Source organism: Gossypium arboreum, chromosome 3 (assembly GCF_025698485.1).
Source record: "Gossypium arboreum isolate Shixiya-1 chromosome 3, ASM2569848v2, whole genome shotgun sequence".
Classification (NCBI taxonomy): Eukaryota; Viridiplantae; Streptophyta; class Magnoliopsida; order Malvales; family Malvaceae; genus Gossypium; species Gossypium arboreum.
This window is the reverse complement of record NC_069072.1, coordinates 5,229,843-5,246,714: the sequence shown is the minus strand read 5'-3', so window position 1 is coordinate 5,246,714 and position 16,872 is coordinate 5,229,843. Positions and strand designations below refer to the sequence as shown.

The window sequence follows — 16,872 nt, the reverse complement described above, 5'->3', positions numbered from 1 at the left end:
ATATATATATAAAATATAATATAACTATAAAGTGTGATATAAAATTAAGTAACTAAGTATGTTAAACGTGTCATGATAATAATGAGTAGATACTATAAGTTGTATTTATAATTTAATGAGGGGTCAAATTATAATTACCTAAAACTTATTTAATAATCAATTATTTGAAGAGGCAGTTGTCTCCAAGAAAGAGTGCTATCTCATTTTTTTTTCATCCCTATCAGAGAGTTATACTAAGAGATAAACTATTTTCTTGAAATATCAAAACTTTTTGACTAGTTTCCAACAAAAGTCAAAACCTTTTGAATAATCACTTTTTACGGATTCAGGTATGCTTCCTTATATAATTTTGACCTAAATCACCTTTTTAACACATAAATACCTCTAAATTTTAAATTATAGGACAAAACTTTAAAATTTTATCAAATAATATGAAAAGTATAAAGCAAAGTATAAAGCAAAGCTCATTTTCTTAAATTAAGTCTAGAAATTCTACAAATCGAATTATGATGGACTCTTGACCCCAACCGAACTTATTACCCCTTATCTTGTGCGACTCCATTCCATACAAGTGGTGTTGGTGGATCAAACATGGTGAAACCAGGCTCTTTGTGAACATCTAAGCTGGCTAACACATCCGTTTGCAAAGTTCCTTGATATCTCTAACCAGTCGACGCATATCGTTTCCATCAACAAAATCCTGATCTAACAAATTAACTGCAAAGTTCCTTGGACATTTCGACATCCCCAATCTCATGCCACGTACAGGTCATCCATGGTACCCACAATTATGCATGAAGTACATTGCAAATCCCAATGGAAAGACTGAAGCCAATAATCCATTACCCTTGACAGCCTCTAAGTAAACCACTAGCCTCTGCTTTACTCTTCTTGCCTCTTACAACACCGTCATAATTCACCTTCATCCACCCAATTAGCGGTGGTTTCCACCCAACCGAAGCTAGTTGTTTATCTCGTCAATTCTAAAATCAAATTAAAAATTTAAATCAATTTTAAAATTAGATTAAAAAGTCAATTTAACCCAAAAAGTTCAAATAAGCCCCTATTTTAATAAAATTAAGTTCAAATTTGAAATCTCAAACAAAATTAGGTGTCTATATAGATATTTTGTTAGATACCAAAATTTCCAAAATGAATTACCAAAATTTATAAACTTATATCCTTAAGACATTTTGGTTTATACCACAAATTCTAAGACAATACCAAAATTTCTAAAGTAATAGTTAGAATTTGTGATATACTAAAATTTCTAAGATAGTGTATCAAAGATATTATGTTATATACCACAATTTTAAGGGAATACCAATATTTCTAAGAAATCTCATTAGAAATTTTGGTATATCAAATCATGTTACACAAGCTTTTACCAAAATTTTTAAGAGTTCAACTTTAGATATTTTGATATATACCACAATTTCAAAAGTATATATCAAAATTTCTAAGGAACCTCGTTAGAAATTTTGGTATGCCAAAATCATGTTTCACAAGCTAATACCAAGATTTTTAATGGATTGCTAAAATTTCTAAGCGCATATCTTTAGATATTTTGGTATACCCAAATCGCGTTATAGAAGCTTTTACCAAAATTTCTAAGAGAATAGTAATATTTCGAAGAAACCTCGCTAGAAATTTTGATATATAAAAATCATGTTACACAAGCCTATACTAAGATTTCTAATAAAATACTAAAATTTCTAAGCACATATCTTAGATATTTTATCATATCCCTCAATTTCTAAGGGTACCAATATTTCTATGGAACTTTTTAGAAATTTTGGTATGCCAAAATCATTTTACACAAGATTTTACCAAAATTTCTTAGAGCTTAACCTTAGATATTTTTATATGTAGCGCAATTCTTAAGAGAATATCAATATTTCTAAACAGCCTCGTTAGAAATTTTGGAATACTAAAATTATGGTACACAAGCCTATATTAATATATTTAATGAAATACTGAAGTTTTTAAGAGCTTATCTTTAGATGTTTTGATATATACCACTTTTTGCAAGGAAATACTAATATTTCTATGGAACCTTGTTAAATATTTTAGCATACCAAAATCTGGATTTACAAACTTATATCAAGATTTCTAACAAAATACCAATATTTTTAATAACATGTCCTTAAATAATTTGATATATTCCAAAATTTATAATGGAAGACCAAAATTTCTATAACTTTCAATGAACTACGATTCTTGGTCAATCTATATATCTATATATATATATATGAAAGGAAAAACATCTTCCTTTTCCTAACGGCGGAGTCAAGTAGAGGTTTAGGGGGCTATCACCTCCCAAAGTTTAAATTTTTTTTAATTTAGTCTTTTGTAAATATCCTATGGCTCTTCCTAAAATATAAGTAGATCCTCCCAAAGTTTAAGATTTTTGTAATTTCCTCCTTTCCATATATATTATAGTTCTCCTAAAAATATAAATAGGCTCCTCCAATATTTTTATAGTATTAAAAATAATATTAAAAAAATTATTCTTGATAAAAACAAAGGAAAGTCTTATTGAAGAAGCTAAATTACTCATGATGACTTTTGAATGATATTTTTGTTAAAAAACAATAAATCGATTGTTATATTGGAATATAGCTTCTTTTGAATCGATTGTTTATATGTTTAAATCGATTGTTACGTAGCACGTCTAATTTTAGCTTGGCCCCCTCCAAAATTAACATCTTATCTTTGCCACTGCCTACAATACTTCTTTTGTTTTGTATTCTATAGAAAAAGTTAAATTTCAATTTTATTAATTAGTTCAACATAATTTGGTTTCTATTTATTGTTATAATATTATTAATTAGCTCAAATAGTTAATATTTTAAATTTTCAATTAAAACATTATATGGTTATATATAATTTGAACACCTTAGTAGTCTTGGAGGTTAACATACAACTTATTGTTTCATTTAGGTTCGTGTCAATTTTTTAACATTATAAGATAATGGTCAAATTTTATTTTTGGCTTCTAGGCTATGTTAAAACTTGAGATTAATCTATATGCTTTAATATTTTACTGAAATTTAGGTCATCTACTTTTACAATGTCATTAGTTGGTCTAAATAATTAATATTATTAACTATTTTAATCAAAATGTTTGGCGTAAATTTTTCTTAAGAACATTATTCCAAGAAGGAAAAATATATTTTCTTGAATTTAAATGAGTGTTTTTAAGAGAAACTCCTAGTCAATATTTTTAACATTATTTTTATTGAGAATTTTTTATTTCAAAATGTCCACCAGAGAATTTAATATAATCATTTTATCGATGTTAACAACTTAGCTAAATTTTTAAATTTGAAAAGTAGATAATTATGTTCTTAAAAATAAAAGTAAGACTAAATTTTAAATGTATAAAGTGTATAAGGACTTAGAGTATATTTTAACCTTCAAATTTTTACTCTATAATTTTACACAAATAAATAATTAACTCAACGTGAAGCATGGGATGAGAACCATATTAGTATTTTTCAAAAGTTGCTTTCAAATGCTTTAAAAGTTGTCAAGTATTTTACATTAGGGCCAAAAAAAGAGTAAACTACACTCAAAGTCACTAAACTACTAGTAAATTTAACGTTTAGGTCACTCGACTTTAGAAAGTTATAAAATGATCATTGAACTATTCGAAAGTTTTTATTTAACTTGTTGGACTGTTAAAATCGTTGATGTATGGTCTTCCTATTTGCACCGCAGACACCAATTGAAAGCTTTCATTCACTTTCTCTTCTACAGTTCATTTTTTTTCATGAAACAACTTTGAACGTGACAAATCTGTGAACAAAAATCCAAACAACTTTCTTCTTTAATCTTTGACACTAACTGTTAGATCAACTTGAATATAATTAATATCCTTCTACTCATCAATTGATACAGATCCATCGTTGAACCATTGCTTAAAGCTCGCTAGCCTGACCTTTTTAAAAAAAAATAACTTTATAACCTAATGACTTAAATTAAAACATTCAAAAATAGTTCAGTGACTTAAATGAGATTAATGACTATTTTGTAACATTTTAAAGTTGAGTGATCTAAATATAAACTTACCAATAATTAAGTTATCTTTGGTGTAGTTGGTGTAGTTGAAGACCAAAAATTTCTATAACGACTTTCAATGAATTACAATTCTTGGTCAATCTATCTATATATATATATATATATATATATGTGAAAGGAAAAACATCTTCCTTTTCCTGCTAGATGGCACACTACAATCAATGGCGGAGTCAAGTAGAGGCCTAGAGGGTTATGACCTCCCAAAGCTTAAATTTTTTTTTTAATTTAGTCATTTGTAAATATACTATGGCCCTTCCTAAAATATAAGTAGATTCTCCTAAGATTTAAGATTTTTGCAATTTCCCCTTTTGTATATATATTATAGTTCTCCTAAAAATATAAATAGGCCCCTCCAATATTTTTGTAGTATTAAAAATAATATTAAAAATATATTCTTGATAAAAATAAAGGAAAATCTTCTTGAAGAAGCTAAATTACTCATGATGACTTTTGACTGATATTTTGTTAAAAATAATAAATCAATTGTTATATTAAATAACGCTTCTTCTGAATTGATTGTTTATATATTTAAATCGATTGTTACGTAGCATATTTAATTTGAGCTTGGCCCCTTCCAAAATTAATGTCATGTGTCTGCCACTACCTATAATACTTCTTTTGTTTTGTATTCTATAGAAAAGTTAATTTGAATTTTGGTTCATCTAATATGCCTAAATTTGATATTTAATATATATACTTTAATTTCTAACATAATTTGGTTTCTATATATGATTATAATATTATTAATTAGTTCAAATAGTTAATATTGTTAAATTTTCAATTAAAATATTATATGGTTATATATAATTTGAACACCTTAATTGTTTTGGAGGTTAACATACGTTTCTTGTTTCATTTAGGTTCGTGGTTTATTTTTTAACATTATAAGATAATGGTTAAATTTTATTTTTGGCCTCTAGACTAATTTTTGGCCACTAGACTATGTTAAAACTTGAGATTAATTTATATACTTTAATATTTTACATAATTTAGGCCATCTACTTTTATAATGTCATTAATGGTCTAAATAATTAATATTATTAACTATTTTAATCAAAATGCTAGCGTAAATTTTTCTTAAGAACATTATTCTAAGAAGAAAAAAATTATTTTCTCAATTTAAATGTTGTTTTTAAGAGAAACTCCTAATCAATATTTTTAACATTATTTTTATTGGGAATTTTTTATTTCAAAATGTCCACCAAAGAATTTAATATAATAATTTTATCGATGGTAACAACTGAGCTAAATTTTTAAATTTGAAAAGTACATAATTATGTTCCTAAAAATAAAAGTAAGACTAAATTTCAAGTGTATAAAGAGTATAAGGACTTAGAGAGTATATTTTAACCTTCAAATTTTTACTCTACAATTTCACACAAATAAATAACCAACTTAACCTCAAGCATGGGATGAGAACCATATTAGTATTTTTCTAAAGTTGCTTTCAAATGCTTTATAAGTTATCAAGTATTTTACATTAAGGAAAAAAAAAAAGAGTAAACTACACTCGAAGTCACAAAACTGCGAGTAAATTTACGTTTAGGTCACTCAACTTCAGAAAGTTATAAAATGATCATTGAACTATTCGAAAGTTTTTATTTAACTTGTCGGACTGTTAAAATCGTTGATGTATGGCCTTCCCTATTTGCACCGCAAACACCAATTGAAAGCTTTCATTCAATTTCTCTTCTACAATTTTTTTTTTCATGAAACAACTTTGATCGTGACAAATCTGTAAACAAAAATCTAAAAAACTTTCTTCTTTAATCTCTAACACTAACCGTTAGATCAATTTGAATATAATGCATATTCTTGTACTCATCAATTGGTACAGATCCATCGTATTGGTCGTTAAACCATTGCTTAAAGCTCAATAGCCTGGCCTTTTTAAAAAAAAAAACTTTATAACCCGGTGACTTAAATTAAAACATTCAAAAATAGTTCAGTGACTTAAATGAGAGTGACCATTGTAACATTTTGAAGTTGAGTGATCTGAATATAAACCTACTAATAATGTAGTTATCTTTGGTGTAGTTTACCCAAAAATATACATTATATATCGTTAAAATATGTCATAAGTCCCTATATTATTCATAATTTTGAAATTTAATCTATCTTAATTTCCAGAAATTTAATCCCTATACTTTAAAGATTTTCAAAATTCAAATTCAATTGTTAACATTGTTAAAATTATTTTATTAAATTCATGTTCGTTATAACATTACATTGCTATCAAGTGAGTATTTTTTTAAATGTCACACCAACAAATTTAAAATAAAAATATCGTTAACAATTGTACCAATATTTTGAAATCTCAATAGTAGAGGAATTAAATTCTTGAAAATAAAAAGTATAAAAACTAAATTTGAAATTTATGAAGAGTACAAAGATTTATGATAAAAGAAAAAACGAAAATACCAACTAGTGTTAATGATAACATATTGCATTTTCAAAGGAAGATACAAGTTCGAATCTTAAACACAACATAGTTAGTAGAAGCAGCCACAAATACGAACATAAATAGTAAAACTGATATTTAAAATGCCCAAAAAATACAAAATAAATAAAGAAAATTATAAAGGGAATTGTATGCTACAAGAGATGAAACGCTGTGGACCAACTAATTTTTACTCGTCAACTAATTGGGTATAGATCCTTTGTTCCATATTCATCATCCACCATCATAAGATATGCCTTCGAAGGCCTCCCTGACGGTATCAGAGAAATTCTGTGCCTCTCTAATTCATTAATTGATGACAGTTGGCCAGCTCGAAACACAACCTCATTTCTCATTATCCGGATAATAAACATACACCCAAAAGTTAAGACTGTATCCTGATCACTGAAGATAACCAGTGAGAGAGATTATGCCGTGACAGTAAATGGAGTGTACATCTGAGCTAGACATAAGGAGATATGTCTCCTTAGTACGTTTCTACCATTGGAGATTGCAACTTTACTCCCAAATATCAGACAATCGTTACGTTCTCTATGAAGAAGCCTTGGACACATCTTTAGTTGACCTATTGTATTTCATATGGCTCTTAACTAATTGTCCTGCTGCAATTGCAGACATAAGAGACAGCTCCCCGGCAAGAACAGCAGACGCTACAATGGCTGCCAGCATCCTAGAGTTTGCTCCTGGTGTCTCTTTGCTTGCACCCTTCACTCCAAGTAAGTTCAAACAGGCTGATTGAGATGCAAGCTGAGTTCCACCACCAACAGTACCAACCTAAAAGATACAACAACACAATAATTAGGGACTAACATAAATACCCAGATCTTGTTTTGGCAACGAAAGTCCTTGTGTTGGAATCAGACAGCAACACTATCAATTACCTCGATGGAAGGCATTGTGACAGAGACGTGGAGGTCCTTGCCATCATTAATAGCTTCCATCATCGTGATGCAATGCGAGCTCTCGACGTTTTGAGCCGGATCTTGGCCGGTGGCTATGTAGATTGCAGCAACGATGTTACTGGCGTGAGCGTTAAATCCACCCAGAGCTCCAGCCATAGCTGATCCAGTAAGGTTCTTAAGCATGTTAAGCTCAACGAGAGATTCCACACTTGTCTTCAGGACCTTCCTAACCACATCACCCTTAACGGTGGCTTCACAGACAACAGATTTGCCTCGTCCTTCAATCCAATTTACCGCAGCCGGTTTTTTGTCGGAACAATAGTTTCCTATAGGCAAAAATTCATAAATATCAGAGATCCTCTGTCGGACGGTAAAAGACATAATTGCAAGCCTATACAAAAAAAATGAAACTCACCAGAGATGCCAATGACATCCATGTCAGGGAAATCAGTTTGAAGGAAATCCAAAACGTTTTGCACTCCCTTGGAAACCATGTTCATCCCCATAGCATCACCTGTACTGCAAGTGAATCTAATATACAGATTCTTTCCAGCAATTGCACATTTGATACCCTGGAGCCTGCCAAATCTACTTGATCTGCAACCACCAAAAGGCCAAAATTTTCAATATTAGCTTGAATTTTAAATCCATCAATATGGAGTTCTAGAAATATAAAAACAAACCTGTTGAAAACAACAGACAAGGTCTCGAAATTATCAGGGTCCTCCAAATACAACTTCAAATCAGCTGCCCTTTTTGCAGTACCGAACCTTACACATGGAGCTCTAGTCATACCATCTTTCAATAGAACACTTGTAGCTCCACCAGACAAATGAATAGCCTTACAGCCCCTATTAGTGCTAGCCACCAGGCACCCTTCCGTGGTTGCCATAGGAACCGAGTACTCTCTTCCATTAACCAACAAAGGCCCAGCAATTCCGACGGGAATTTGCACGTAGCCAACCGGCATCTCACAACACTGCCCTAAAATCGACTCGTAATCAAATCCATCCAAGGGCAACCCAGATAACGACTTCCCCGTTAATCTTTGCAACGCTTCCCTCCTGATTGCAGCCGCCCTCTTGCAATCACCCAATTTCGATTCCAAGGAATACGAAGGGGTTGTCCCAGCAACTACAGATTTAACTATTTCTTCATCTTCCTCTGGTATAACCATCAAAGGCTTTTCATCGCACACCTTCTGGGTAGTCACGATTGGTGCGGCAGGAGGCAGAGGTGGAAGCGAGCAATCGAGAGCTTGTCCACAAGGGACCTTACGGGCGTCTTCCTTAGCGAGCAGAACTTCATTATCCTCTTCCTCGTCCTCAGCAATCCAAACGTCAGGCGATGGTTGGAAAACCAAAGATTGAACGAAGTCAATCCCAAAGAAACCCAAAAGGTAACTAAAGGACGCGAAAAATGAGAAAATGGCGATGATGTCGGAAAAGGTGACGACATGGAGAGGTGTGGAGGTACGTATCTTCTCACGCCAACGGGAAAGAAGAAAATAAACCACCGAGAAGAAAAGGGTGAAGAACAGGGCATTGGTTAGGTACAAGGGAAGCGGCAATGCGTCGGAGGCTTTACCGAGATCTTCCTCTAAAGGAATCTTCTTCGTTGGCTTGAGAGATTGAACAGGTTTAGTCGAATACAGCCGAGGAGCCTCCATATTGGGTGCCGACGGCGGTGGAAGCTCGGCAGTGGAGAAGGAGAATAGAAGAGGAGTGGAAGTGAGAGAGGATTTCAGTTAGTTTTACGATGATGGGGAAGGAGGAGTTCGAGGTGCTGGAGTTTAGCGAGGGAAGGGGAGTATTTATAGGACAGAGGGTAAAGAGTGGTGGAGCGTGAAGAAAATGGCGCGTGAAGTGAAGTGTTGGGCACGTGTGAGTGAAGAGTCAAAGAAAGAATTTGAAGGGCAGTGTTTGCGTGCAGTGCATGTGCATGGGGGACATCGCAGTTTCCTTTCGTTTGGTCTTGTCTCCGTTAACTGCTATTTTGTATCTCTTTTAATTATTCCTTATTTTGGGTTGTTTTTAATTCATATATTTTGGATGAATGGTGGTGATAAATATATATAATTCCGAATATAAACAGTAAAATAAATATCAAATAAATATATATAATTATATGTGATAAAATTTTATTATTAGTAATACGAATAAAGATTATGATGAAATTTATTTTTCGATATTCACATAATATATATAATGTTTAAAATTATATATAGTCTCTTTTAATTTTTAAAAATAAGAGGATGATGTGTTTCAACGTCTTAAATTTATATTTTCTTTCATTGACAACAATATCAATGCCAACTGAACGAAGACTCAATCAATAATAATCTTACAAATTTTATTTTGTATAAAAGAAGAGCTTGCATTTTTATTTAAAAATACAGATACAATTATATTTATTTTGAATAAATAAATTATTCATATAAACATTAAGGGTTGTTAAATTATATACATTTTAGGGTAAATGTTTATAAAAGTAGATTTTTATATTTTTGTTCTTATTTAATTTATATGCCATATTTATTATATAATAAAATTTAGATAAAATACCACTTTGATTTGAATCTAATTAATGATAAGATAATTAATTTGGAATTTTCTTTTCCTCATGATTAATTGGATAAGTTTACATTTTGTTAAAATATAGAACTTCACAACTCCATTTTTCTTGTTCCTTTTATAAAAATTAGGTTAAAATTTCCTCTCTTTTTTTTACATATTTTAATATTTTTTATGTCTATTTTATAGTTAATATTCGAGATTTTGCACAGTTTTCTATATGATGGTGTTTTAAATCCTCTGAAAATATGTCAATGGATAAGAGAGAAATTATTTTCTTAATGCCTACCGTTTCTATAGAAAATCTAAAACTGGCATTCAGACTACGACATGAAATTCAAAATAGGATGCCTTCTTAATTATTATAAATATTGGTTCATGCCGTCACCATTATGACAAGGAAATATTTAATAATTAATTATTTTAAATCCTCTAAGTGTATTATATTTTTATATAAATTTGGTATGTTAATAATTTAATTACTCAAATGTTTTAAAAAAATAAACAGTTAAAATAGTCATTTTATTTACTTTAGATTATATTTAGTTATTTATATTTAAAATATTACATTTTAGTTATTTACGTGAACGTGTTGTAACATTTTAGTCAATGAGCCATTAATTATGTAATGGTAAGTTGACGTGACATGTTAAATTATTATTTTAAAAAAATAGGTTAAATTATACAATTGGTCCAATATTTCTTTGTTTTGAATAATTTAATTTTTTTATTTTATGATCTTTTAACCTTTTTTTTCTTTTTTTTAATTCTCTTATGCTTCTCTCTTTGTTTTTCCCCTTCTCCATCTTTTTTAACTTAATTTTTCTATGTTTTCCTCTATTAAAACTAATCCCTATACTTTTATTTTTTAAACAATTTGATTTTTATTTTTTATTTTCCTTTTCTTCTTCTCCTTTAGTTTTAACAAATGAAATATAGAAAAACTACATTAAAAAAGATGGAAAAGGGAGGAAAATAGAGGAAGAAGCAGAAGAGAAAGAAAAATAATGAAAAAAAATAAATTGCTCAAATGAAAAAAATATGGAGACCAATTGTATAATTTAACCTAAAATTTTTGTTTGAAATGATGATTTAACGTGCCACATCAGCTTACTGTGACACCGTTAACGGCTTAGTGACTAAAATGTTACAACACGTTAATGTAAATGACTAAAACGTAACATTTCAAACATAACTGACTAAAATATAACATGAAGTAAACAAAATTGACTATTTTGATTGTTTACACTTTAATAAATTATTGATTACACTAATATATTAAATTTATTCTTATTTTGTATTGTTTTTCACATGTGTAATATTCTGATTATTTTTAATGTTTAATGTACTAACGTTTAAATTTATTCCATCATAATTCATAGCATAAGAAAAATAATATGAAATAGACGATAAGATTGAAGTAATTTTTTTTCCAAAATAACAAGCATCCATTCATGCATGAGAATTATTCATCACCATGTGCTAAAGACTTGGACTGTTTGTCAAAGTTTTCTTCAGAAAAATCATATAATTTATAATGGAAGTATATATATATATATATAAGCAGAGTCAGGCCAACCAAAGAAGAAAAAAATTAACATGATATCATCTTTTTTTTATTACCCAGTATTTATTTAGCAAATATTGACTGTAATATTGTCATGGTTAGACTATATTATTTTTGCACAAGTGACGCACGTATATTAAGTGTAGACTTGCTCAAAACAGTTGGAAATGAACAAGGTCATTTCGTAGAAATTGCAGTCAATGCTCATATTTTTGGCTTAATCCAGCTCGAGTTTAGGTAAAAATTGATTTAAAATTGGACAAATATATATAATATTGATATCATAAATAAGTTAATTTGAATTCAAGGCAGTTTAATCTATGAATACCTTTAATATGTATACATGATATGTGAAAGATCAGCTCTAACTCATGAATATCTCTAATATGCATGCATGCTTGATGCATGATATGTGGAAAATAACTTAACTTGTTGAATAGGTTTTGTACCGAGTATTGAGAGCACTTATAAGTTCATTTTTGGAACTTGTATTTGAGAGTGCATTTGAGAAAGTAAATAAGTTTGTTGAAGTTTTCTGGAGGAGAATTTAGAGGTGAGTTGTAGTAGCCCAAATTTGACCGGGCTGAAAACGGAATAAAAGAATTAAATAAATATTTATTTATTTAATGTCCATTTAAAAGTCCATAAATAACCAGCCCAATAGACCCATTTAGCCTAAACCCAATGACCTTATTACACCCAATGACCCATTTACAATCAAATACCTAAAGCCCAACTAAACTAACCCATTAACTTGTAAATCACCTAAAACCCGGTTACACCCGAGCCCAAATATCCAAACAGACCCAGGACTAAAGTGGCCCAACTGGCCCAAATCATTACACCAAGGCAAGAAACCCTAGGGTTTCGGCCTTTCCCTCCTGGCGCCGCAATGTCTTCTGGAAGCTTTGGGGAGCGTCTGTCCAGTTCCCCGAATCGAGACGGCCATCAATGCTCTGTCTCAGGTTTCCAATGCCCCATCAGTGCCTCGCCATCTCAATAGCCACCGATCGTGCCCCCATCAAGGCCACGATTCCAGGCCTTGAGTCACGCCGTGATCAACGCCTCCGGTAGACCATCGTCAAGCCTTCGTCATCATCTGATTTCTCGCAAACATCTGCAAGAAAAGGAAAGAAATCAAAGCAAGATTGCAGTAAATAGGTTAGAACAGAGTTTGGAAAGAAATCTTTCGATTTCTTTCCAAAATAGGCAATAGATCAAGGCTATAAAGCCTTTTCTCAAATCTGTAAAAAGGGATACACAGAAATAGAGAGAAACACATCACAAAAAGCATTGTACATCAAACCTTTGCAATAATATTTCAGAAGGTGATTATTTTTCATACTTATCTCTTTTTCTCTTTTACGAATATATGAATCGTTTTTTTTTTAAAAAGTAACATTTAAAAGGAAAGAGGTTACCTATGGAAGGACGAAGGTTATTAAACCTTCAGACCACCGCGTACGATAGCGCGTGGGCACTCGTGGGCCAGTGGTCGGAGGCCTGAGGCCAAGGCCAGAGAACCCCTCTGTCTCCTCATTCAGAGGATTTTTAGATTTTTTTCTTCTAAACTGATTAATAAATAAGTTTTAGGCTTAAGTTTTAGCTTATATAATCCAGCCAAAATGACATCGTTTCTGTTTAAACAATAAGGTTTGAAACGTCACCGTATTAGGCAGAGGATCCGCGTGTTGACCCGATTACCCGGGGAGGATCCGCGTGTTTTCATGAAATGGGTTAATTGCCCAATTGGTCCTCTTACAATTTTTATATTTTTTAATTTCAATTTATTTATTTTTTAATTTAGCTTTAATGTTTTAATTCTGTTTCAATTTGGCCCTCCCAGTGATTTACAACCGCATTAGGGAAAACGTTGCCGTTTTGAGAATAGGGCGATTTGCCCAATGAGTCCCTTTTGTTTTATGCGTGTTTTAATTAGGACCTTAATTCAGCTTTTTTTTTCTAAATTCACCCCTGTAATTTTATTAAACTTCAAATTTAACCCTATATATTTATTTCTATTATTATATATATATAAATTTTTATTGTTATTTGCTTTATTTTTATTTTTAAATTATATATTATATGATTATTTTATATATTACTCATATTATTTATATATATTATATATTATTTTCACATATATACTTTCATATTATATATTATATTTATTTTATATTATTATGTCATTTTATATTAAATATTTTTATCTACATATTGTTATCATTAAAAGTTTTAACTTGTATTATATATTTATTTTATTTATATATAAATAATTACTTTACTTATATTCTATTATTACACATTTTGAAGATATTATAATATAATAATTTGTATAATATGTATATTTCATCATTAATTACTTATTTCATATTATTCTAAACTTATATTTATATATTATACAATTATTTTATTGTAAATATAAATTCTTTCACATATTTGATATTTTATACATTATTTTTCTAAACCATTATATTTTATGTTTTTATATAATTATTATTCTTATAAATATATTTTTATATATTATATCATTAAATATCACATTTTTATATGCTCATTCTATTTATCAATCGTTTGTATTATACATATATTTTTTTATTATTATACAATATTTGCTTTTGCTTTAGAATTAATGTATTATTGCTATGTTATGTATTTTATATGTTATGTAATATCTTAGACCTTTATAATTTATTTTCAAATGCATTTTTTTATATATATGTGTTAAAATTGTATATCATGCATCATTTGTGTTTAAATATATGTTGAATTATATGTTTAGGGATTTTACCTACTTTTCTTAAATATGCATTGTTTTTATGTATAGTTTTTTTATTTAAATTGTCATGTTTTATTTCTTATATATGTTGGTTAGTGTATGATATTTATGCTGTTATGCTATTACTTATCTATTATTATAACATGTTATCTCGTTTGTTATGTTAATATGCTCCTTCATGCATCGGTTTTAAAAACGAGACTTCAAAGTTTTCAAAAAATAAAAAGGCAATGCTTGGTATTTGGAAGCTTCGAGAAAAGTAGTGCCCTAACTTATTGGGTTGCAACTTTTCTCGTTGAGTTCGAATAGTCAAGTACCCTTCTAAGTTTTTAAGATTTTCAAAAAACGAACAACTGTCTTGGAATTTCAAAGCGTTGTGTCCTAACTTACTGGATGTGGCGTTTTGTTGTTTCGAGATAGGGATTTCCAAAAAGGCTAACTTAGTATCAATATTTTGATACAAGTGAATCCCAATTTTCAAAATCAAAATATTTTAAAGAGGATTGTATCTTAAAATTTTTAAATTTTCGACCTTAAAGACATTTGATAATTAATTAGGTACCAATTTTTAGGCGTTACGAGGGTGCTAATCCTTCCTTGTACGTAACCGACTCCCGAACTGTTCTTTTTATTACGTAGACCAAAACTAATGATTTTAAAACAAAATGTTTTAAAGGTGATCTAATCACACCTAAAAAGATTGGTGGCGACTCCTGTTTTTGTTTTCTTAAAGTCGATTCTCATTTTTCAAAACTCAATTTAAAAATTGTTTCGACAGCTTGGCGACTCCACTGGGGACTAATAAGAGAGTCAAGCCGTATAGTTGATTACCTTTTGTCTTAATGTCGGAAATTTGAAAAATTTTAAAATTCAATCCTTTTTGCATTACATGTGTTTGTATTATTACATATGTTATATATATTCTGATACGCATTGCATTTGCATGACCGTTGTGGTCACACCCTTAAGTGGGAGTGAGAAACTACGCTTTCGTGAGGTTTTCACCTCCGTGCAGGATAGTGGATCACTTTTGGGATACATCCGTACCTATGGTTTCGTGAGATTTTCATCTCCGTGTAGCCATAGGGAAATGTATTCCTCTGAACTGAACTCGTTTCAAATGAGCCTATAATGGGTGAGAATCGAGGAATCTGCTGGTTCGGGTACCTCAAACTTTAGAACCAACTTCATATAGAAAAACCATAAGAGCCCAACTTAGTTAGAGTAAAACTTTAGATATTACCCTTATAAATTATTGTTGAGATTTATTGATATCATGTGATACTAACTATTTCTTTTCTTTTGTTTTGTGCATGTCATTTTGTATTTAAAAGGTATCGATTCACGGTCAGTTTTTAAGTTAGGAAGTTTTATTATGGAGAACGGACTTCTTGATAGAGTGGAGGGCAACGCCAACGTCCATAGATGGTTTGAGCAAACTCAACTAGGAAGGGGAGATAGTATAGCTGTGGGATACGTGTCAGAGCTGTCAGATTACACTCGTATTAGTGTCACGCAGAATAATCTCCAAGAGCTTAAGGAAATTTGGGATCAGTGGAGCAAAAAGACCAAGGAGTTATTCTACGATAATTACGGAGACTTACCTTGCTGGATATTCAGGTAGACGAGCACTTATTCCGAGCCCTTGCTCAGTTTTGGAACCCGGCGTACAGTTGTTTCACTTTTGGGGAAGTAAACTTGGTACCTACTATGGAGGAGTACACTGCCTTACTTCGTTGTCCCAGGTTTTAGAATGGTAGGATCTATTCTCGAGCTGCTTGTGTCCCTACCTTTTGGAAGAAATTGATGACTATTATGGGGATGAGCGAGCAGTAGATCATAGCTAGAATTAAAGAGAAGGGTGAGTGCAAGTGCATTTCGTGGGACGCTTTGAAAGTTCTGATTCTGACACACCCTGATGAGACGAAGAAAGTAGATGTTTTTGCTTTAAGTTTGTATGGATTGATGGTTTTTCCTAGGGCTTTGGGATATGTGGATGAGGCAACCACGGATCTTTTTCATCGACTCAGTAAAAGGGTCACTTCTGTCCCTGCAATTTTGGTGGAGACATGCAGGTCTTTAGGTGCATGTAGGAGGGTTGGTGCTGGCAGGTTTATAGGATGTGCTAAGTTACTTTTGGCTTGGCTCTACAGTCATTTTCGATTGATAGATAGGGTGATTTGTCGAGTCTTCTTCGAGGATTATTCATCGTTGAATGATATAGTAGCTTCAACTAGGAGAGTTGATTTTTAGAAGAGAATTGGATAGCGCTACTTCAGAACCTTCAGTCAAAAGATGTTGAGTGGAGGGTTCCATGGATGATTCCTGGTGAGATTCTTTACCGATGAGAAAGTTTCGATTGGGTCTCTCTGTTGGGAATTTGGGGTGCCATTGGTTATGCCCCATTGCTTGTGTTGAGGCAATTTGGATTGAGGCAGTTTATACCAGCAACTTATGGGTTGGCTCAAAGTGAGTTCATGTACAAAGGAGCCGATTACAAGAGGAAG

The 16,872-nt window shown here is 31.0% G+C and overlaps 1 protein-coding gene across 1 annotated transcript; it reads right to left on the bottom strand.

Annotated features, from left to right (window-relative positions):
- Positions 1-6,513: 6,513 nt before the first annotated feature.
- LOC108476033 (3-hydroxy-3-methylglutaryl-coenzyme A reductase 1-like) lies at positions 6,514-9,235 on the bottom strand. The gene is made up of 4 exons (XM_017778089.2): positions 8,130-9,235; positions 7,862-8,043; positions 7,426-7,772; positions 6,514-7,318 (listed from the first exon to the last, which is right to left on the bottom strand). Exons 1-4 carry the CDS (start codon positions 9,113-9,115, stop codon positions 7,076-7,078), a joined length of 1,758 nt encoding a protein of 585 aa, XP_017633578.1. The 5' UTR covers positions 9,116-9,235; the 3' UTR covers positions 6,514-7,075.
- Between the last annotated feature and the right edge of the window lie 7,637 nt (positions 9,236-16,872).

What these genes read in the sequence shown, in the direction of transcription:
- LOC108476033 (XM_017778089.2), bottom strand. Translation starts at nt 9,115, where the DNA reads ATGGAGGCTCCTCGGCTGTATTCGACTAAACCTGTTCAATCTCTCAAG. An exon ending in TTGTCTGTTGTTTTCAACAG is followed by an intron (nt 8,044 to 8,129) that starts GTTTGTTTTTAT and finishes TGGTGGTTGCAG; the next exon opens with ATCAAGTAGATTTGGCAGGC. An exon ending in GGATGTCATTGGCATCTCTG is followed by an intron (nt 7,773 to 7,861) that starts GTGAGTTTCATT and finishes TTTTGCCTATAG; the next exon opens with GAAACTATTGTTCCGACAAA.